Source organism: Tachypleus tridentatus, chromosome 12 (genome assembly GCF_004210375.1).
Source record: "Tachypleus tridentatus isolate NWPU-2018 chromosome 12, ASM421037v1, whole genome shotgun sequence".
Lineage (NCBI taxonomy): Eukaryota > Metazoa > Arthropoda > Merostomata > Xiphosura > Limulidae > Tachypleus > Tachypleus tridentatus.
In genome coordinates, this window is record NC_134836.1 from 44,539,486 (window position 1) to 44,564,993 (window position 25,508).

At 33.6% G+C, this 25,508-nt stretch overlaps 1 protein-coding gene across 2 annotated transcripts in view; it reads left to right on the top strand.

Moving 5' to 3' along the window:
- LOC143233151 (protein turtle-like) overlaps window positions 1–25,508 on the top strand; it is a 124,656-nt gene that overhangs the window by 97,614 nt on the left and 1,534 nt on the right. The window contains exons 5-12 of one of the 2 annotated variants that reach the window (XM_076469095.1): window positions 732–1,028; window positions 6,772–7,062; window positions 9,595–9,882; window positions 12,253–12,555; window positions 17,947–18,072; window positions 18,499–18,526; window positions 23,541–23,632; window positions 24,845–24,960. In XM_076469095.1, the coding sequence (XP_076325210.1) occupies window positions 732–1,028; window positions 6,772–7,062; window positions 9,595–9,882; window positions 12,253–12,555; window positions 17,947–18,072; window positions 18,499–18,526; window positions 23,541–23,632; window positions 24,845–24,960 (1,541 nt within the window). Of the gene's footprint in view, window positions 1–731; window positions 1,029–6,771; window positions 7,063–9,594; window positions 9,883–12,252; window positions 12,556–17,946; window positions 18,073–18,498; window positions 18,527–23,540; window positions 23,633–24,841; window positions 24,961–25,508 lie in introns of both variants that reach the window. The other variant, XM_076469094.1, reaches the window with a different exon arrangement.

The following is a 25,508-nucleotide window of genomic DNA, read 5'->3' on the forward strand; positions in this document are numbered from 1 at the left end:
ATTTGATCCGAAAAAGTAATAGTAAAATTGAAAAACTTCAGAAGTTATGCCCACTAGCCTCTCTAACTCACATGGTTTCAAATTCACCAAAAACTTTGAAATGTCTACTTCAAACTAATTATATCCTTAAATTAAAATATAAAACGATCTACAAAAGTTGAGTTTAGCTAACCTTCGTGAGCATTGGAAGCATTATATACGTACTTACGACAACAGTATCAAGTCATAAACACAGACGAACGAAAGTTACCAAAAGACAAACTACTTATATATGTGTTAGAAGATTAACGATAAACTTATGTTTTGGTCCTGAATATAAACCGCTGTGAATATTCAGTATATGTGAATATACTGCTAAGTAAACTGCTAATATTGCTAAGTAAACGAAGCATCCGCCTAACAGTAAAACATATATTTAATTTTATACCTTACACAGTTAGCTAGAGCTTACCCTTTTCTTAAACTGCAAAATTATTACAATATATATCTATCAAACTGTATCAATTACTCAAACTTTTGACTCAGTGTAATTGGAAATAACATTTGTTGCGTTTATTACCACAACTTACTAAAATGTCTTACGTGAATGTCATTGCACAACAAAGAATGCATTGTATCGTTTTAAATGATGTAATAAGTAAAAGCTTTTTTTATATAGAGACTACTTGTTAAAACATATTATTTATTTGTTCCAAAATAACCATATATACGTATATGTATATAATATTTAGTCAGGCCTCTAGACGTGACTCTTTATGGAGATCAAAACTCATTTTCCGCTGAAAAAATGTCTCAAATAAAATGTCGTTCCGTCGGTTCGCGACCGCCAGCAGTCATATCTTGGTACAAGGGAAACGTTCGAATGAAATCTGCTAAGTCTGTAGTGTCCGTGGATGGGAATGCTACGACCAGCATTTTAGAATTTAAACCAACAATTGAAGACAACGGATTATACTTGTCTTGTACTGCAGAAAACAGTTTGATCGAGGGCAGTGTCGTTGAAAACGGCTGGATATTGAAAGTACATTGTAAGTAATATCATTTTAAAAGCTATCAAGTTCTAAGTAGAAATGCATTTTTCATGACGTAACTCTCATCATTAATAATATTATATTCTCTCCTCAATTATGTCTGTGAAATTCAAATCATAATATAGAAAAACGTATACCTAGAGCATGCAGATAATTATTCCAAATATACTATTACGGGTATCAACAGTAGTGTATTTAGATAGGGCTAGAGCAGGGGCGTATATCCTGGGGGAAGGAGGGTATACATCCCCCCTTCATTTTAGGTGGGGGGTATGGTGCATACAATCATCCCCCTACAGTTTGGTCTGTTGAATTGTTTTATTGCATCACAGGCCTACAAATTGTGTGTTTGTTCTTGTAATTCTCGTGTTCTTACCAATCGAATTACATAATTAGGCCTAAATGTAGGCTTTTTCAGTAGCCGAAATGTACATCTTTAATATAGGAGTGCTTCTAAGCTTTTCGATTCAAGCGATAGTTCGTATCAGTCAGTAGGCCTAAGTATACATGCAAGTATCGTGGCAACAAGATTACTCTGTGACTGCATATTTACAGCTTTCAGGTTCACGTAATCAGAGATTACCAATTTGCAAATTGAACAGTCCACATAAGTGGTTGCAAAAATCATCCTCCCCATCGGGTGTAAAAAATCTACGACCATGGACTAGAGAGAGCTCTGCTCCACGGCCCACGGCTTTCATGTGGGACCATAAATAATTTTATTCTATGTAAAATTACATGACATGTAGGCCTCACAAATATTATTAGCCCCTGAGCCCACATAATCATAAATCCGTCACTGAATATTATTAATCTGTTTGTTTTAAAAAAAGGAAAATCAACAAAAATATCGCTGCCAGTAATACTTATCATGAAAACAAAACGTTTATGGAAAATTAGGAATTCGATACCTTGTTTATGAAAATTATATATTTGGGGCTAGATATTTACTTAGTTAAGCAAAATACACAGTAATTAAAACGAAACGATCCAATCTCGCGTCGTCTTTTGCTCTGTAAGTCGCTTCGCATATTTTGAGCGTTCTTGTTTATTACTGTTGTCCTTGTTTATTTCTAGTTAATGGAAGAGTTATTCCTACTGACTAGAATAAATACAAAAATGTTATTGTAGAATAATGTATCTGTTTTGGTATTGCTGTCGTTGTTGTTGCAATATATTTCATATGTAGATTATTATTTTTACGTAAACTTTTTATTTATTAGCTTCCTGTGTGAAATTGTTAATCCACGAGAAGCGTCTTATGTAACCCTTAATACAGTGGTTCCCAACCTGGGGGTAAATTTAACAATTTATGGGGGGTAATGGAGGGGTGACAGAAAAAAAGTGAAAATTCTGAAATTCAAGAAAACATTGAGGTAGCTGGTATTAGGATTAATGTTAACTTAGTCTTAGTATGTAAAGTTGTAAATTAAACCTATTTTAAGTATGTAATAAAGTTAAACCAAATAACAATAAACATCAAAAACTAATATACAGTAATAGAAAAGGAAAAATATGTATCTAAGTGTGTGGTAACCTAAAAGTATTTTGACAAGTATGCTTCAGAACACAAGTCACTCAGTAACTCTGATGACTCATCGATGTGTCCGGTACGCGTCACTCACTGCCTGAGGTTGCCTCTATTTCACACTGTCAGTTTCTATGTGAGCATCAGCCGAGGTAGACAAAACCTGGTATGTATGTGTACTGCCCTGTGCAGTATAGTTAGTATTTACCTACTATTACATCATTCCTATGCTGAATAAGCTCTTTTAATGCTATCTAGAGTCCCATGAAAAAATAAATAATAAGTTCACATTGTTCACACTTTTTTATGCAGTTTTTCTTTTTCTGCAGATTAAACAATAAATTGTCTAAAAAGCGCACCTACTCTGACGCCTTTCTTCGCTATGGCTTTGTGAATTTACCTTCTGGTGGAGAGGATCGGCCACAATGTGTAGTATGTTACAAAGTGTTGACAAATGAAAGCCTCAAGCCAGCAAAACTCTCAGCTCACCTCCAGAGGTGCCATCCAAATCTTCAAAATGAGGATCAGGCTTATTTTCAGCGCCGGGCTGTAGCACTGAAGAATATCCAGTTCGGTTCATCTGGAATTCAAGCCCAAAAGCTTCAAGCTGCATTCGAAGCATCTTACCTTGTTGCATATAAAGTTGCCGAACAACAAAAATGCCACACCATTGCAGAGAATCTGATTATGCCTTGTGCATACGAGATGGTAAGCAAGGTATGTGGGGAGGATCAAGCGAAAAAACTGAGTGTCATATCTCTATCAAACAACACAATCCGCCGACGAGTCGATGACATGGCATCAGATATTCTGTCCCAAGTTACAACAGAGATCAAGAAAAGCTCATATAGCAAATTCTCCTTGCAATTTGATGAATCGTGTGACGTAGCCAGTTGTGCTGTTCTCCTTGGGTTCATTCGTTACGTTCACCAGGACAAGATCAAAGAAGAGTTCCTATTATGCGAAGATCTGCTGACAACCACGAAGGGAGAAGATATCTTCAATGTCATCAACAGTTTCTTTACCACGGATGGATTGGATTGGAACAGCGTTCAACAGGTAGGGAGAGATGTTTATATAAAGTCTAGATTAGTATAAATACAATGAATTACATGGCATATGGTCATATAGTTTTATTTATTGTACAAGTAGCTGTAGTGTAGCTAATATTTTATAGATAATTCACAAAAAAGTATCGTGCCTGTCGTACTGAAATACTAAAGTACCAAAATAAATAAAATAAAATTAAAACCATATAATTATAACGCAAAAGATAAGTAAGAATGACTAACTGACGCAATCTATAATAGTTTTTCTTTTCTAATCTAGGTCTCCGTCGATGGAGCACTGTCGATGATGGGTCGTAATCGTGGATTACGGGGCCTCATACAAGCTGTGAATCCAGAAATTTCTGTAGATCATTGCATCATTCATCGATACTCTCTTGGATCAAAAAGCCTGCCTGGTAATCTGAAATTAGTGTTTGAAAATGTGTTGAAAATCGTCAATTTCATCAAGTCCAGGGATGTGAATTCGCGCATATTCAGGGAGCTGTGCAAGGAAATGGGAGAGCAGTATCAAGTTCTGCTCTACCACACCGATGTTCGCTGGTTGTCACGAGGCAAGGTTGTACGTCGAGTCATTGAGCTCCGAACGGCTCTTCAGAAATTTCTGAAACAAGAAGAATCTCCTTTTGCTACCAAGTTCACTGATAAGGAGTGGCTTGCTCCACTTTGTTACTTGGCTGACATATTTGCGGAGCTGAACAGTGTTAATCTGCAACTCCAGGGCCAAAACACGACTGTCATTGATGCCCATCACACTGTGACTGCATTTCTGGGAAAACTGAGACTCTGGATTCGACGCTTGGAGAAAGGAGTGATCGCTCAGTTTCCCACCCTAGACCAGTTTGTTGAGGAGAATAGTTATGATACTGGATCACTTTTACAGACCATCAACAAAGAGATGAGCGACCATTTGAAGGGGCTTGAAACAAGCATGCAGCACTACTTTCCAGAGAGTGACCTAAAAACAGCCAGTCTTCAGTGGATCATTCATCCCTTTTCTGTACCTGATGAGGCCATTCATGATGATGATTTCCCTGCAAAGTAGGAGTGGATCACAATGCGAGCAAATGAAGCCTTGAAAGTCAAATTCCAAAACCAAAATGCAGATTCCTTTTGGATTTCACAACTAGCTGACTCGCCAACTCTGTCCAAGAGAGCCTTGAAGTTGTTGGTATCATTCTCAACAACGTATCTGTGCGAGAAGGGATTCTCAACCGTGCTGGGTATGAAAACAAAAAAGAGGACTGTTGCAAACGATGCCAGGCTGGCACTTTCAACCACAAAGCCAAGAATTCCTAAACTAGCTTCAAGTATGCAACTCCACCCATCCCACTGATGTTCTTGACATCTTTGGCAATATTCATTAGAAATGCACAATGATCAAATACAATAATTAAAAGTGTAATTCAGTGTAAATAAGTTATATAAATAAATTGTAAATAAATAAAGTGTAATAAATAAAGTGGAATATATCTCTAGTTTAATTTAGCCATATATATCAATGTTTAAAACATTTTGTGAAAGGGGTAACATACTTAATGTGGCATGTTAAATTGGGTAACAAGCTGAAAAAGTTTGGGAACCACTGCCTTAATACGTTTTAAAAATTATAATAGATATTTACGTTTTATGGTGGGAGTGAAGAATGTAATTAGGTGTCGAACAGTAGGTTGATATTTCGTGCACAGAAAACACGCAGCAACAGTAGGGCATTTTATAATTTCGTTATCTTGAAAAAAGTGTTGTAAAACATTACACGTTATCACTAACATAAACGCACTTTATATTCTCACTTTAGAAATGTATATTTTATCACTTAATAATAATTGAAACATTCATTTATTCATTTAATTATCTAAATCTGTTATATATATATAGAAAAAGAGATAAACGTATAAGCACAAAATAAATGTAAGAATAACCAAAACTTACATATCGTTATCCCAGCTATCATCACATTAGATATTTCTGTAAATAAAGGTTCAAATATAAGAAAATTGATCCATATGGGATACCTTGCTTCAGGCATACATAATGGGATACCTTGCTTCAGGTATACATAATGGGATACCTTGCTTCAGGTATACATAATGAGATACCTTGCTTCAGGTATACATAATGGGATACCTTGCTTCAGGTATACATAATGGGGTACCTTGCTTCAGGTATACATAATGAGATACCTTGCTTCAGGTATACATAATGAGATACCTTGCTTCAGGTATACATAATGGGGTACCTTGCTTCAGGTATACATAATGGGGTACCTTGCTTCAGGTATACATAATGAGATACCTTGCTTCAGGTATACATAATGAGATACCTTGCTTCAGGTATATATAATGAGATACCTTGCTTCAGGTATACATAATGGGGTACCTTGCTTCAGGTATACATAATGGGGTACCTTGCTTCAGGTATACATAATGAGATACCTTGCTTCAGGTATACATAATGGGGTACCTTGCTTCAGGTATACATAATGAGATACCTTGCTTCAGGTATACATAATGAGATACCTTGCTTCAGGTATACATAATGGGGTACCTTGCTTCAGGTATACATAATGAGATACCTTGCTTCAGGTATACATAATGGGGTACCTTGCTTCAGGTATACATAATGGGGTACCTTGCTTCAGGTATACATAATGGGATACCTTGCTTCAGGTATACATAATGCGGTACCTTGCTTTAAGTATACATAATGGGATACCTTGCTTCAGGTACACATAATGGGGTACTTTGCTTCAGGTATACATAATGGGGTACCTTGCTTCTGGTTTACATAATGGAATATTTTGCTTCAGGTATACATAAATATATATATATATACGTTTTGTGCAATTCAACCAATATTTTGTTTCCTATATTCATAATGTTTAGGTGTCCGACACTACGTATCATTTCCAAATGAAAGAAATAGAACAAGTTGAATAAAATTATGTACCGAACAGAATAACTAGTTACTGCTACATGTTTTGTTTTTTATAGATATATTGAAGGCTATTATTAACTGTTCTTTCTGATATTTCTTCACGTAAATCTTTAACCCACGAATAATTGAAACGATAAACATTATCATTAACTCTTTCTTATTTAATATAAAAAAAAATATTCGTAAGTTTGTAATATTTTTACTTTAGATCCACCACAGCTTTCCCTGCGTCTTGGAAGCAAATTACGTCACAGTCGCATACAAGAAGGAAATGACGTATACTTTGAGTGCATTGTTAAAGCGAGTCCAATGGTAAAAGATATTGTATGGAAGTTTGAGGGGCGAGAAGTTCAACTCAACACAACAGCTGGTATCATTATTAGCAATCAGACACTCGTCCTGCAACATGTGAAACGGACTAGTAGAGGGCGGTATACCTGTTTGGCATCTAATAGCGAGGGACATGGAGAAAGTAATGCCGTCATCCTAAGGGTACAGTGTAAGCATATTACACACATATATCTAGGATATTTCTTTAAATATGATTACATATTCTTGATTAAATGAATTACGTACGTGTTCCACTATGAACAAGTTGGTAATAGAGAGAACTCGTAAAGTGGTGTGTGTGTGTGTGTTGTTGTCGTTGTTTTGAACCAAGCACAAAACTACACAATGAGCTACCTGTGCTCTGCCCATCACGGGTATCGAAACCTGGTTTTAGCGTTGTCAATCCGCAGACATACCGCTGAACCACTGTCAAGCTAATCGGGGTAACTCATGAGTTGTAGAATTTTCTGAAACCGATCTAACTGAATGGTAAGTGATCAATAGTAACTGACGACATGTATGATCCCCCGAAATTGCCCTAACTCAATGAGTATTGTGTGAGATATATAACTCCCCGAAAATGGTTTAACTGAATAAACAGTAGAGGAACTCTGAATAACAGGCGTTAGGATTGCTACCTTTACGTTATTTTGTGGATGGCTATATAAAAATATATAGTTCAGACATTGCCCACTGTATATATATATGTGTGTGTGTGTACATATATAAAAACACAATTATTTAACCTCAAATAAATATAGATGTTAATTCAACTATCTAAGCCTACCAGAAAAAAGAAAAACAACAACCAATGTCACAACGGTGTCTGTGAACTTGCAACGCTAGAAAACGGATTTCAGCAACCTTGGTGGGCAGAGCAGAAACATTGCTTGTTTTTAATTAAGCACCAAAAAAAGGAAACACGAATGGAAAGAAAAAATATCATGAAGATTTCAAAACTCCATCTAAAACAATGGTGGTTTCATACATGTCTTAGTGAGAGTTAAAATATGTGTTGTTCCTGCGAGATTTGGTTAAAAGGGGCTTACACGTTAAATCCGTAATTCCATATCCCACATGTTAAAATTAATTATACACGCAACAAAAATCTAACTATAATAACCTCGTCTTATCTGTTCACGTTATGCAATCTGGAAGAAATATGCTACTGGAGTAAAACTGGTTAGGGATGCTACTGTGAAGCAAACAAGTTTCTATCTTTGTTAGTCCGCAGACATACCGCATTGTTCTTTATGACGTTGAATTATAATTAGTTGATATTATATTTTTCGAAGGTGCAGGTGTACTCTTTCAAAGCTCGAAACAACCAGAAAACGAAAACCAAACGTTATATGAACGTTATATACCTTAACCACAACAGTGTAGAACATTGCATAATGTGCAATTAACAGTTACAAAAAACAACAACAACAAACGAGTAACACATGACGCGGTATATTAACTAAATAATTAAAGGTATACATTAATTATAACAGCAGATAAAAGTATGCACTATTTACACATACCTGTAATAATACAAAATATCAATTAAAGAAACGACAAAAAGACTGTTTGTTTGCTTTTGAATTTCACACAAAGCTACACGAGGGCTATCTGCGCTAACTGACCCTAATTTTGCAGTGTAAGACTAGAGAGAAGGCAGCTAGTCATCACCACCCACCGCCAACTCTTGGGCTACTCTTTTATTAACGAATAGTGGGATTGACCGTAACATTATAACGTCCCCACGGCTGAAAGGGCGAGCATGTTTGGTATGACCGGGATTCGAACCCGCAATTCTCAGATTACGAGTCGAGTGACTGAACCACCAGGCCATGCCGAGCCCGACAAGAGGAATATAAATTAAATCTAACAAGGTTGAAGGACTGAATAAATAAACCTACTTCAAGACATAATGTGCATAAGTAACCGAAACATAAACCCTCAAACAACAGAATTTTATTTCACGATTAACCAATGTGTATTCTACTGTAGTTGTGATCCAAACAAAGCTTTAGTCTAGAAGGGACTCTGGAATAGTCCGGTCTATATACCTACACATATATGTGTGTCTGTGTATTGAATTGAAATGATTTCAAACAAGTTCAAATTATATAGATCCGGCATGGCCAGGTGGTTAAGGCGCTCGACTCGTAATCTGAGGGCCGCGGGTTCGAATTCCCGTCACACTAAACATGTTCGCTCTCTCCGCCGTGGGGGCGTTATAATGTTACTATCAATCCCACTATTTGTTGGTAAAAAGTAGCCCAAGAGTTGGTGGTGAGTTGTGATGACTAGCTGCCTTCTCTCTAGTCTTACAGTGCTCAATTAGGGACGGCTAGGGCAGATAGCCCTCGTGTAGCTTTGCGTGAAATTCAAAAACAAACAAATTACATTAAAATACGCATAGAACTAAAAAATAAAATAGAACACATTATTGTACCTTTACATCAATACAAATGTAGAAGCAACTTATTAATGTTGCTGTAATGTTCTGTGAACAAGAATATAATGTGTTAGGATATTCGATAGTCTGTCAAAAAACACTGAGCGGAAGGCTAGACAAAAGTAATTGATATCGACAATTTGAATAGGGTATGTCGAAAGTGAAACAATATATCAAGCAGTGACGCTACTTATAAGATGAACTCTTACGTATAAGATGAACTCAACATGTTAACCATACCTTCTATTTCACCAGATGCCCCCGTCTGTAAAGCAGATCAGAAGACTATTTACACTACCGCAGTGAATGAACCTGTTCATGTTATTTGTGAGGTTGAAAGTGACCCCGAAGATGTTGTATTTAAGTGGAGTTTTAATAATTCTCATGCTACCCATGACCTTAGTAACTTTAAATCCCATAAAACAACGAGTACTGTCACTTACATTCCAAAATCAAGATATGAATTTGGGAGTATTTCTTGTACCTCATCTAACAGCGTCGGAGAGCAAGATATTCCATGTGTCTTCTCCATCACAGCTGCGGGTAAGTCAGATATCGAGTATATAGATTTTTATATCAGATGCAATGCTCTCTTTAAATCAAGGCACACAAACACATATATATATTAGTTTATGTTCTATTTCACATAAATGTAATATTTGTTTTGTTGGTTAGTTATGCGTTCACTTGTATTTCTTATGAAATTTCATGAACTTTTTACCAAATTTTCGTAAAATAGAATAAATATATACGAATATTTGTTATAAAACGTTCACTTATTTTTAATTCACTTATTAATTTATTCAGTTTATTTTTAAAATGGGCTTTGTACATGGAAGCAGAATAACATGCCAAAATATACTTCTCGTCTGATAATTTATGTACATGTTTATCCAAACCAATGAATGTTTTATCTCACACGTACTCAAGAATAATGACTAAGCTAGTTCTTAGAACAATTGATTTAGTATTATGTTTATACAATTTCTACTCTTTCGGAACATCTGATTATTCGATGCTTTTAATTTATTCTTAAACCTCAAGAGAACTATTATACATTCAGAATCGTATTGCGTATATAATTTTCGAAAATTATAATTTATTTTCTTTCGTAAGCATATCTTATTATCAGTTTTGGTTGTGATTATTATCGGACAGGAACTTTCATTAATCGTGCCCAAATTTTCTTTCTCGCTTGTTGTTGTTGTATATTTTATGAGTTTATATGAAACTTTAAAGTAATATCAGTCTTCTTTATATTATATTTTATCCAGCATTTGATTTCTGTAACAAAAAATAATTAATAAACTATCATAACATAGAACATATATAATCATAAGTAAATATTCCATAACATGCAGTTACGTTTTTGTATTATCTATCTTTATCAACAAGTTTAGAGCATTTTTTGTTCTAAAAAAAGTTTATTGTGTGTGTTAGATATGAAACTGAAAATTTACCAAACTTGTGGGAAAACCTCAAAGACACGTTTTTATATTTTTACAAATAAACCACATTTTTCAAAATCTTGCAAGCTCACTAAAGTTATACGCCATAAAAGCAAATAATACATTGTTGTGCCAAAACTCACATCTTTTATAAAATATTTGTACAAAACCACCACCCTCTAGTTAAAAAAAAGTCGCCTTCAACTGGTTCCATAACTCAGAGATGTGTTTTCCCTACCTGTATTGTTCAAACCTTTCGAGCTGACTGTTTTACTGTGTATAAAAGTCCATAGAGCGGAGTGAAAGACGGTATATGGTTTCAGAAATCCAAGCTTTATGCCTATGAGGCTTTGACAATAGATGTTTGAGGTAACCTTTACCACGAAGCGTATTGAGAAAATCTATTTCAACGATTCTCAAAAGTCTAGAATAAGCAGTAAAAGTAAACTAATACGTTTTTCTAAAGTTGTTTTTTATTCCTAGATTTATAACTTCCATTTAAAAGTTTCAGTATAAACTGTTTCTTCTGAATGTGCTTTAGAAACGGATTTAAAATCGTTCTATCGTATTCGTACTTTTTTTTAAACGTAGCAAGAACACCCAATTTGAGTCTATTTGTTTTATCTACGTATTAGCCTCATACAAATGTAAAATATAAAAAATCTTAGAATTTGAAAGGGATTATAAGTTTTAACAAGCTCCGTCTGTTTGAAACTGTAAAGCTATGGACTTTATTATGTATTGTAAAGTTCCTACGCTTCTTTTATTAAATACAAAAATTGTGTACGAGCTGCTCAGCGGGAAATATTCTATTAAGACTGCATTATAAAATCAAGTATAGCATTTAAGTAATTCTGATAGATAATTTATAACATGAAAAAAGTACATTAACGAATGGCATCATAGCTTTTTATCTTTTAACTCTTTCTTCTTTGTGAATAAACAGACAGAATTGCCTGTTAACTATGGTGATAAAGATTTATCAATGCGCTGTTAAGTGAAAGGCATGATGGTAACTTTCCTAAGTGTGTTTTCCTATTTAGTATCGTAATTTGTGTTTCATTTAAAGCAAGTGTTTTGTTGGTTTTTTTTAAGAGTGAGAAACATGTTTTCAGTATTCTAACGACTCCTGTTAGGACTAAATATGAACTTTTTATGGAATAACTGAAGTTCTGAGTCGAAGTAGCTCTTTGGCAAATACGAAAGTCAGAAGTTGTAGATGAAGAATAGACATATTAAAACACGATAATACTTTCGTTATTACTGTTGTGTGCGTACAAGTTACTGTTTCAATTTAAATTATTTTGAAATTTCTATAAGGCGGTAAGCATCAGAAACACTTTATTTGAAACACTTATTATTTCAATGTAAAATGAAAAACAAACTTGTTGAAATACTTTAAAATAAGAGGTTTTGTTTAATGCCATTTTTCAAAACGTATTAATTAGTTTTCCTCCATTAATAGGTCCTCCTGATCCAGTTCGGAATTGTTCTGTAACCAACCAAACTCGATCCGGAATCGCGGTAAACTGCGCAGGTGGATATGACGAAAGTTTAGCGCTACAACTTTTTGTAGAAGCTTACGACTTTACTACTAATAGTGTTGTGGCTAATTTTTCCACCATTTCTCCGTCATTTTTAATGAAAGGTCTTCCTTCTGGTTCTAACTTCGTTTTGAAAATATATGCTGTCAACCTTCACGGTAAAAGTGGGCCTTTAGTCTTAAAAGGAAAAACGGTACAAACACCTGGGACTCAATCTCGCCGAGGTAATGTACTACAAAATGATAAATGATTTAAAATATAGAGGACAGAATGATATTAAAGCCACCCAAAATGATTAATAAGAATCAAACCACGTTTAGTAATGAATACAACGACGGTGTTTAGTAAAATATAATCGTATTTACACGAATCTAGGGGTATTGAATTTACTCATTCAGTCATCATCGATTTTTCAAAGTGTATTATGACATCTAAATACCAAAATGAAGTAAAATCTAAATGAATACCTTAAAACAGTTAAAAATCTAATATGCTAACATAAAATGAGGTGTATGCTACTGTAAAAGAAAAAAAAAAGATTTTATCACAAAACGAGCAGCAAACAAGATATTTTTGTACATAAAGTAACGCAAAGTGAAAGTTAAATCATAACGTATTAATCGAAATATGACTCTTTATCAAAATACTAGTCATAACAGTTTTATTTTATAGTATATAATGATAAATTATTAGAACTAAGGTGGTATTTTTAAAATTATATAGCTGAAAAATTTAAGAAGTAATCTGTAATCACAACTGAGGTGTTAACTTACACGTTAAAATCTGTGGGTAAAAACTAGTTCTGCTGAATAGTCTCGAGTGTTAATAGACTCTGTATTTTAATGGAGTTTGTTTTTGTTACTACGTATTTAAACTTACTGTCACTAGACGTATATTGGTGGTATACAAGCCATAATGGAAGTAGCGCCGGATTAGTGGATTTTGTGTTGAAAATAATATTATTATTGCACAAACTAAATATGTTTGTTAAATATGAGTTGAGGTTAAGGATAAAACTTTAATCTGTAAGCCCCATATTGACAGAGTAGCAAGTATGGAGACTTAAAACACTAAAAACTGAATATCGATAGTAGTGGTGGGCACAACACAGATAGCCCATTGTGTAGCTTTGCGCGATGCAACAAACGTACAAACTAATCTGTAAACTTTTAGAAGTAGTAAATGGTAGACAGGTAAAGAAAAGAAAGAACAAGGGTCAATAAGATAGGAATTTTGTCCAGCGCTGGAATTTCTTTATTTACATAAACCACCCATGTAAAGTGTCACATTTTAAGTAACCTGTGTACCAAGTGATTTTTTTCTTGTAACTTTGAGGGTCGTGACCCACATTATTGACTACCGCATCCCACAAGTATTACATCAGTACAAAAGTAGCAGTACCAAACTAGCACAGGTCGCACTAAAACTTGGTAGTTGATATTTTTACAGAAAAAAATTATATATTTTACTCCTGGTCCACACTTCACAAAAATCTATCGTCGGATAAATTTTCTTGTAGCTATAAATTACTTCAACCAGTGTACGTTCAGTATCAGTGAACGCAGAAGTTCCTCAAACAACAGTGGTAAGTCCAAAGCCATATCTCCTGCTCTAATGATTTCTCATATCGAACTCTTTCCTGGTAATTCTTCAGATTCTAGAACTTGCTTAGATTGTTTTGGGTTATTTCACAAGATCTGACTACGTTGTGCGACAGCTGAATTAGTTTTTGCGTTTTTAGGAAAAGCAAATGATACTGAAATATTGTAAATTATCACCCTATAAAAATAGTTGAAAATTAAAGAAACTAAATAGCATCCGATATGTTACACTATTGTTTATTGCCTCTACCTCTCAACTCACTTATAGTGAGCGGGTTTTCAATTCTTCGTAAAGTCCTTCCAATACATCTCTCAATGCTTTATCTACAATATCCACATCTTATGGTTGTATCTGAGCGCAAATATTTTCAACATTATTTCGAAAAATGTGATGAGTAGTTTATTCATCATTATTTTAACCATCAGCAAGATATCGACCAAGGAATAAACCAGTGAACCCATCAGTATATACAACCATCACTGAATTAAAAGGTGTCCTTTGTTTGTGCGTATCTGGAACATATTTACGTATAGGTGGCATCTAAAATTGCGTTAACAAATCGATTTCTACTTTCCGCCAAAAGCTTCTGTGTATCTGTTATTTGTTTTACCACTAGGAAGCTTATAAAAGGATGTTGTTGTTTTTCACTGCTAGTACTCCATAACTAATGGTTGTGATACGATTGTCGTCTGTTCTCATGGTATTGACGTAGCGATGCTGTTTTGTCATCATTATAATGGCATTGGCTGACGTGAAATGTTCATTCACATTGAACCTTGAGCATCGTTTCATCTACAGGAAAGTAGCACCGTTAATATCTATCAGCAATTCACGCCATAACAGGATATGATTCAACAACTGGTTTATTAGAAGATGGGGGAAAAATCTCATCATACAGACGTGATAAAGATTTTGTAAACCTGATGATTTGTATCACCTTCTATTCGCAAAAAAGTAGTTGCACACTACCAAGTTCCCACCGACAAATCTTTGTACTAATATATACATTTAAATGGCAAAGTTTCAAACGTTTATCAGTATCCATGCTTTGAGACCTATTTTTTGTCCATCATCTCCAGTTATTAGAGACTGGAAATATGATAATGATTATTCTCCTTTATCAGACTTTGTCAAGGTGGGTTGACGCAAGAAATTCAATTATAAAAAGTAACTCCGTATCTGTGTTCAAAGACTGTTGCAGTATAGATTACTGTAAGAAACCATGATGATTGTAAAAATTTGAAAACGGGAGAAAATGGAGTGGATTTTGAATCTGACTCTCGACTGGACTAGGTGATTTGAATGATGAAATAGGGTGTGTCTATACATTTCGTTAAAACTATCATTATTCGTAAGTAATACGTAGAATTTATAGTATGTGTCCAACTTCAAGTTCAACTAGTGCCCCCATAAGGGATTTTTCACGCCAGAAACCCTAATCCCAATTTTATAATTTTTTATTAATGTTATACATCTATTCAAGTCGGCTAATTTTAACCTATAGTTACAAGTGTATACTTAGAATATTACATCAGTCGGTCAGCCAATTAAGTCGCTATGTCAGCTAAGAGATATTGGAAAGTTGTAATCTGAAGAATAAAATTATTCAAAGATGGCAATAGCATCACCTTACATTCAATCATAACTACTTAATTTGGCATAAAGAGTTGGTTTTGGTACAGATGGAAAAATAAGCATATGGCAATAGACAAGTTCATTTCTCAAATATACTTAATGGTTGATCCATTACTTTATAAGTATTTCTGGCCGTAATTTACAGGAAGATTTCTTTTCCTACAGACATTTCTTTTGTGACCCGATGTGTTGATTATGAGACTAAGAAATTTGTTTCTTGGAGTAGCTATGTTGAAAGGATTGTTAGTCGTCAACTTAGTTTAAAAATATGTGCATTAAAACTATCTCTTTGTGAACAAGGTTTAAAGATATTAGTTAAAATGGACATGATTATATTGCGTTTGAAATCAGCTAAAATACAAATATGTTTTCAAAACAAACACGTGTGCAAACTATAACATATTTGACTGTTATATATGCGTAAACACGCAAACGTTTTCTTTTTCTAAGAGGGTCATTGATGCGTGTTCCCAACCAAAATTGTTTTATATGTATTGAAACTCAGAACCTCATATAAGGGTAGAAAGAATGAATAAACTGGAAATTGTGAAGTGAATTAGTCTTATATGATACAGGGATGTTCAAGCAGAAATTAATTTGAATATATTCTTCTGAAGATGTGGAATAAAAATTACTTGTCAGACAAAAGAGAGATGGTGGTTAGGGCACTCCTCAGGGCATAGTGGTTAGTGTTGATGATGGGTGGTGTTGATTCGCTATTTTCCTTTTAGCCTTTCACTGCTAAATTAGGAACAGTTAGTGTAAATATTCTTCAAGTAACTATGCTCGAAAGTAGATTATTGTGTGATGAAGTTCCATGTTAAAAGTTCAGGAGTAGTAAGCACTTGCTGTAAATGTTTCACTCTTCCTTTGATAATATCTGTTAAATGCTGCTTTTATGCAGCGTTTGATTTCGAGTTTCTCTGAAGAAATATCTTAATTCACTAAAATTATCATACGCGTGTAAGTTGCGTAACATTCAACACCAGATTATGTTCTGTTTCGTTCGCCATCTATGACTGTGCTGTTTCTAACATGGAGTTGTTATGTAGCCAATCAAACACCAGGTCTGTGTAAGACTAGAGGGAAGGCAGCTAGTCTTCACCATCCATCGCCATCTCTTGGGCTGCTCTTTTGCTAACAGGACAGCAAGGTTGACTATATCATTATAATGCCTTTAAGACTGAAAGGGCGAGGATGGGTCATATAAAGTATAACCTTCCATTTTGAGCGTAGAAAAGGACTGCAGACAACTTTAAGGACTTTGCCCGCATGGTTCCAAAATGAATTAGTTTTGCACGCTTACGTGAAGTCTAACATTTTCTGTACGGTAAAGTGAACTCAGCGTTGTTTGTCTTCCCATATGGATTCTTGTTTTATGTTCCAGTAAAAACTTATTTTTTTATTATTCGGAAACGCACAGACATGTTTTAAAAGGTATTAATTATATGGTGAATGTATTATAATGATTGGCTTGGTTAGGTTTTTTGAATTTCTTGCAAAGCTACACGAGGGTTATCTGCGCTAGCCGTCCCTAATTTAGCAGTGTAAGACTAGAGGGAAGACAGCTAATCACCACCACCCACCGCCAACTTGTGGAATACTCTTTTACTAACGAATAGTGGGATTGACTGTAATATTATAACGCTCATACGCCTGAAAGGGCAAGCATGTATGGTCAGGTATTCGAACCTACCCTAGATTAGGAGTCGAGCGCAGTATCCACCTGGTCATGCTGGACCTTTATTATATTATTGTAATGAAGTCAGTGTCATGTAGGAGCTTAAAAAAGTACATTTTTAGCAAAAAATTCAATTTACGTTGTTTTGCTAAACTAACTTTGTGAGATATGTACATGTTTTTTGTACTACTAACTGCTACAACTTATCGCATTTATATTTCAATTTCTGTGAACGAAACTGAGGTATTAAATAATATATTTTATTTTAGACTTTAATTAGATTGTGAGTATTCTGATTACATAAATAATATACGTCCTAATACATATTTATTTAATATAAATTAGTTTCTCTTTTAGTTTTTTTTCAAATCACCATATAACTGAATGATCTAAGGAAACTAACTTAAGCTTTCATATGATTAGCTTTTCGGGAAAAAAATGTGCTTATAGTATCAGAGAAAATGTTTTTGTGTGGACAACTTTACTACAATGATAATACGCGTGGAAAGAAAACACTTTCAATACAAAAATATATGGTATGTTTTAATATTTCAGCATCAACATTCATTATTATTTTGGTTGTTTAATTTAACATTGTAAAATAGTGAATGATATTTTTGTATAATGTCATTACACATCAATAATTGAAGGTACATTAGATTTATAATATGTTATGAATTAAAATACATTCTTCCAGAAAGCGAATGGAAAATTCATGTAAACCCTGTTTTGATTGTTCTGCTGTCTATCGTCGGAATTTTAGTCTTAATTGTACTTTGTGTAATCGTCATTCTGAAAACAAGACAAATTCGTCAACGCAAAGGTGAGAAATTACATCATTTCAAATGTTTTAAATAACAAATTATTTTGAAACTGAGACAAATAAGAAAGAATAGAATGTAAACTAATATAATACTTTAAAGAAGTTGTAAGGCACTTACATATATATTATATACGTGTCTTAAGCTTTCTTCAGAAATTACAAGTTAATAAGTTTTTACCCAAATATTTAACTTTATTTTACTGTTTGAGAATTATCTGTAAAATAATTTCATAATTATTTGACATGCATTTGTGTCAGAAGTAAATCTAGTCAAATTTTATATAAATTTTTGAATTTCGTTACGTATTTTCTCAATACCAAATATTTCCAATGTGTGTTTAAGTAGTGAAATAATAAAATTTCTGGCAGACATTGTTTTTGTTTGGTTATAGAATAGACTAAAATATTCTGCATTTTTTGTTCCAGAAAATCGAAAATCCAAGGGGAAAATTACGTAAGAATTATTGTTTTTACTTTTACTAACTGAAAACACGTACAAAGAAGCACACTTACATATAATGTTACTTATTATAATCTATCTCGGTCGAACCTCCGACTTATTAGGTTAGTATTACGACTTCTAACAACCTAAAATGAGTTAAGTAATAATTTTGATTTAGAAATTAATTAAATATCAGTATCTATCAAATTTATGATATTTAACAACAAAATTGATACACACAATTGTCTTTCTTAACACAGATATGTTTTAATATACAAGCAATAATGCAACTTATAATAACGTGTTTTACAAATAGTTTCTACAAATAATGATTTATATACGAAAGTTTTATAACCTTACAAACAATAATAAGTCTTCTATATGATTTGGAACCGAATAATTTATCGACGGTTTACGATTAGCGAATTAATTCTGTGTACAATTCGCTTAATAGGAAGCTAGCTAGCTTTTTCACTGAGCACATGTTATTTTTTCACCAGCAAAGATGTGTAATGTTCCCGTAGAAATAATAACTGAAACAAAATTCGATATTAAAATTAATATACAATATATATATTCAAAAATGACAGTAGCTTTAATTTCTTACCACTATATTAGCAATTTATATTACCCATATTCCAAAATTAGCATTGTTGATAAATGTAGACCAAAGCTTCAACAGTTTTATCATACAATTAATACTAACAGTTACTACATTTAACTGAAAAAAACAAAAGTTGGAATGGAATAAAAAATGTACCTTAGATTTGTAAATACATCTCAAATGATTTGTAAGGGGAGAACAAAATGTACTTTAGTTTTGTAAATACATCTCACCTGATTTGTAGGGTGAGCACAAAATGTGATTTAGTTTTGTAAATACATCTCACCTGATTTGTAGGTGAAGCACAAAATGTACTTCAGTTTTGTAAATACATCTCACCTGATTTGTAGGGTGAGCACAAAATGTACTTTAGTTTTGTAAATACATCTCACCTGATTTGTAGGGTGAGCACAAAATGTAATTTAGTTTTGTAAATACATCTCACCTGATTTGTAGGGGAAGCACAAAATGTACTTCAGTTTTGTAAATACATCTCACCTGATTTGTAGGGGGAGCACAAAATGCATTACATTTTTACCACAATGAAACAATATTGGTGAAAACCGTTATGGTAAGTCAAAATATAAAATAAACCTGGCAAAAGTATTTATCCACACGGCGTAACAGCAAGCACCGTGGCGGAACGGATCAGCTTATTTTCATCACTTTGATATATCTAGCTGGAGTACCCGTCCTCTAGAAGGACGTTATGTAAATTCGTAATTAATAAAATGTTATCTCAGGACATGAAAAGTTTCTTCCCTTATATGTAATTGTAGTAAACATATAAACACCAATAAAACTGCAAATTATAAAATATGAACCTGCAACTTTGTATGTATCTCTGCAGAAATAAAACAAACTTTCATGCCAAATTTGGTGATTATCCATCACCAGGTGACGGAGCATTTGTAAAATAGCAAAAACGACAATAAAAACCGCAAAATGCAGAGCGTAAAACTAAATATTTCTATATGTAACTCCACATATACCTAATGTACCTAATGATGAAAATCAATTTGCAACCCGGCATAGTAACATGAGTATGCAACATACAGTACTACTATACATATTTTTGCATGTATGCAAATGCTTCGTTAGAAAATTTGCCTTTGTATTTATATTAAGAAGTTGGTAGGCTAGACAGTATTTCTTTCATTTCCTAATTCCCATAGAACTATGCATAATAGTGTAAGATACTATGTGCAGATTAAGGTAAAATTTTAATTTTTCTACTTTCATAGATGGACTATCTGCGTCACGATGAGAACTCTTTTCACTTTAAATACGAGTTGTTTTAATTCTTTTCACAAACTTCAGTATATTTTGTTTGTACACCTGAACGGTCACTTTTAGTAACACGTATGTTTTGTTCTTAAAATGTCTATTATTTATACATTATCTGCTTGACAAAAAACAGTCCACTGTTTACATTCTGTTTCTTGTTGTTTAACATAGTGAATATGCAGAAATGCCATGTTATTACAAACAAGACATTGACATCAAATCCAAATACTTTTATCATAATGAAGCTATGTTGTTCTTGTTGTTTTAGCGAAACCGTTAACTTTTAAAATAATAACATAAAATATAGTCGAGCCGAGTAGTAGAATGATTGTTAGCAAATGCAGTCGAATTGCTGATAATTTTGTAGGTGTTTTTTTCGGGTGTTCGCTTGCATCATACAATTTCCTCCACCTTGGGGAATGAACGAGGCCATTATTTATTCAGAATACCATTGGATCTTGTATTAAGCTCCACAGGGTATTCAAGAAGAGCGAAAATAACTCTAAATCTTTCCAGTACACACACGAAGAAAGAAAAATGAGGAAAAACTTAGCTTGCAAAAGGCTATCAGAGCTTGATAAAAGACGCATAAGTACGATCGGTAGAATTCCCATAAATTATCATGTTAGTACTACCACTAAAAACACTTGAACGTAATGTTATTAAGCAAATTCAACAGTTATTTCTACGCATAAAGGCCCTCCAGTGGCTCAGCGGTAAGTTTATGAAGTAACGCTAAAATCTGGGGCTCGATTCCCTGCGATTAATATAGATAACCCAATGTAGATTTACTCCAAGACAAAGAACAATGGTGTAGTTGTATCTACTGCATCCTGTATTGTTTAGCACGTGTAACAATGAGAGTATGCTACAAGCTTTAATGACGTGTAGTGATATTGAAGTGACACATAGGAAAATAGTTCTCTTAATCAAAATTACGTACTGTGGTACACGCATTACTTATCACCTTACCTACTCAGGCCCCAGCATGGCCAGGTGGGTTAAGGCATTCGACTCGTAAACTGAGGGTCGCGGTTCGAATCCCCATCGCACCAAATATGCTAGCCCCTTCAGCCGTAAGGACATAATAATGTGACGGTCAATCCCACTCTTTGTTGGTAAAAGAGTAGCCCAAGAGTTGGCGGTGGGTGGTGATCACCAGCTGCCTTTCCTCTTGTTTTACATTGCTAAATTAGGGACGGCTAGCGCAGATAACCCTCGAGTAGCTTTGCGCGAAATTCATAAAACAAACAAACAAACCTTCTCAGTTGAATATCTTTCTCGAGTAGACTAGCACTAGAAATATTTTCTTAATAATTAGATTACGTGAGTATAGGATTAGATCATTCCTCTGCATAACTTATTATTATACGTTATTAGCATCAAAACTATTGTTACAGCTGATTTGGTGTAAGTTGGAAAATTGTCTGATATACAAATATCTTGTTTGAAGTTTGACTACTAAAATACCGGGTCGTATACTACATTTACAGAAAGACAGATTATATATATATATATATATAATAATTATTTATATCAATACTCCTTTTGAAGAATGGTATTCCAAGGTGATTCTCTACTGGTTTATTTTAAAGAAGATAATTTGTGCTTGTCTTCCAAATTCTCTAATACACTTTTTATACTTTCCTTAATGTGATGTTTTTCAGCATAGAACTAATAAATATTTAATTTTCATCTCTACGCTACCTTTATGTATGTTTTTACTACTAAAATTCTTTTAACATTTTTGACTTTCGAATGCTTACTTAGTTGAAGCTTATTAGGAGAACACTTTAGACACGTAGAAACCGCTCTTTACAAAAATTGGTTATTAAAAATGAATTAGTTTTGTTCGAACACACTGACAGAGTTGTACGCTGTTAACAATACCTCTCAGTGACAGACACAGTACATGCCTCTTTCTGTTCTTAAATATTTATTGCCAGTTCATGCAGAATGAAAAACATTTTGTTAAAATCAGTCCTAATGTGGTGTGTTTTAAAATAAAGTATTCTAACACAACATACTTTACGTTATTGGTGCTGAAAATAATGTATGTGTCACATAATATTACGTTATACGTGTGTTTACAATATTTTTGTATTTCGAGTGAACAAACATTAAAGAAGTTGCTTTCGATTTTCTTTCAAAATGTTAATGAATTTTCCAAACAAACCTTGGAAATTGACTTAGTGAGGTTGGAAATAACAACTATTTCAACAGAAACGAATGTACTTTTTGAGTTATGACAAGGTGAAATACAAATTATCATGAAGTAGGTACCTGTTTATTGGTATCATATACCACTTGAACACTTTTACTAAATTAATTAATCAATATATTTCTTTCACAGCTCTTAATTTTCGAAACAAACGCATTGATTGTAATAAAATATTCTTTGACTGTAACTACATAAAAACAATTATTTTGATTGGTCTTAATTACATAAGATTACTGATACATAGCTCAATGTACAAACAATTACTTATCTTAAATAAACATATATTGCATACTCTCCTTTGGAATGCAATAGGTAAATTATATTAGATCTCTTGCAGTTGCATTTTGTATTCATAGCAAAGCTGCTAAGCCTATCTGATGGTGTTTCTAACTTTCCACTACCAATCATCCACACTAAAAAATTAATCTGTCATTTCAAAATTAGAGACGGTTAGCTCAGATAGCCATCGAGTAGGTTTACGTGAAAATTCAACGTACAAATAATTATCATGCGAGAAGAAAACTAGTATTTCTTAACACATAATTACAAATAAAACTACTCAAATTAAATGATATTTAACGTGTAACTTCAAACACGTGTTATTTCCACCATGTTTTCAGTTATAACATTTTTGTTCACTCGCACCTTTAGCTTAAAATAGAAAGAATTAATGAAAGACAAGTTAGTTTACTCATTCACTTTAGTAAAGATATTAAACTTATCCAAGTCGGAATCAGAAATATTTTGTCTTTGTTGTTTAACTATGAGGCATACTGATTGAAAGAATACATCTTTAAGATGTATCAAAGCTGAATGTATTAGAAATTTATGTTGTTAATTCTCGCGTTGTACAAAACTCTATTTCATGATTTTTTAAATGAATTCACTTATGTAACACGACTCGTGTTTTACAGAGAATACACAAATCAACCAGATAAAGAAATATTGTCTGCTGACGAATTCTCGAAAGAAATGCACGAAGAAAACTGTCCTGATGTAATCCCAGGTTGGTATTTCATTGGTTTGTTTTGAATTTTGCGCAAAGCTACAAGAGAGTTATCTGTGTTAGCCGTCCCTAATTTTGAAGTGATAAACTAAAAGGAAGGCAGCTGGTCATCACCACCCACCACCACCGTGGGCTACGCTTTACCACGGCTAAAAGGGCGTGCGTGTTTGACGGGGCAGGATTCGAACCCGTGACCCCAAGATTATAAGTATAACACCCTAACTATCAGGTCGGGTGTTTGTTAGCCAATAACTATTTAATTCAACATGTCTTAAAAAATCTAGTAATGCACTCATACGTTTCCAAAACAATTTATGTAAAATATTTTTCTTTACTTGGTCTATTATTTTTGAACATTATTATATTTTCTTCACTAAAATGTCAACGTTTTTCAACTTTAACAATCTTGACCAAAGTCAGTTATTCTGCTATCTATTGATTAATTTGCATGAATCATAGTTCTTGATGTCCACGATTAATTTAAAATTATGGTATTTATAATAATAAGCTGTTTTGTATGATAACATTTATCACAAAATATTAGACATTGGAAAAATTACGTAACGTAAAATTTGACATTGATATTAATTTACGCAAACTTTAAAATCCTGCTAAGGAAGTTTTACGCGTGAAAATGTTGAAGGAAAAGTCAGAAATAAAAACACGTTCAAATTTTGTATCATGAATTCCTTTTTCGTATCAAAGTTTGTCATTTCTATAACACTGACAAAAATTGATCTCCAGCTGTTACACATAATATACAGTGAGAACTTCGTTTCTCTACTAGACATCTGAGAGTCGCGGGTTCGAATCTCCGTCGCACCAAACATGCTCGCTCTTTCAGGCGTGGGGGCGATATAATGTGACGATCAATCCCACTATTCGTTGGTAAAAGAGTAGCCCAAGAGTTGGCCGTGGGTGGTGACAACTAGCTGCCTTCCCTCTGGTCTTACACTGCTAAATTAGGGATGGCTAGTGCAGGTAGCCCTCGTGTAGTTTTGTGCGAAATGTTTAAAAAATATATAAAAAACTTTGTTTTTACATCCTTGATTTCTCACATTGTGTGTAATAGCGTCTATAGATACAACAGTTTAATGTCTTATTTCTTTAATGGGTACATTTATTAGTACTGTTTGTTTTTCTTTCAACTGTTTCAGATTAGATTATTTATATTTCACGCACTAAAAATGGTGAACGCTGTTTTCTCAGCAGATACCAAATACCTTGAAATCCCTGTTTGTAATATTGGCAATCAAGATGAGCGCCAAAGTCAGAAAGGAACTTGTCTAGTTGCAGGATTGTCCCAACAAGATTCCACTAATAATTTTGTAAGCTAACACTTATATATGTATGTTACTTTAACGATATATACATTTTGTCGAGGAAAATAGTTTGCGTATATTAAATACACTGCATCTGTGTCTGTTATGATAAATTAGTGCCTGCATGTGTTCTCGAATTGTTACATAAATCCACTGTACCTGTAACTATCATGAAAAATTAGTGGATGCATGTATTCACAAATGGTTATATAAATACACTGGATCTGTATCTGTCATGATAAATTAGTGCCTGTTTGTAATTACGCGACGTTTTGTTTTTTTGTTCCTCTCACATAACTTACGTACTCCAATTGGTTTTACTGTACCCACTTCTTTCTGTTTTATCTATTTAACATGGTGGTGGAAGTATATCAATCTACCATCATTAGTATAACTTAATACTGGAATTTTACAAACACCGGTAAAATTTAAAATTCCCTATAAATTCAGATGTTTGGGAATAAATATTGCCATTTATAAACTCAAGGGTTCGAATCTCTTTAACAGATACAGCAAGTAGCTCGATGTGGCTTTACTATAAGAAAATACAGTAT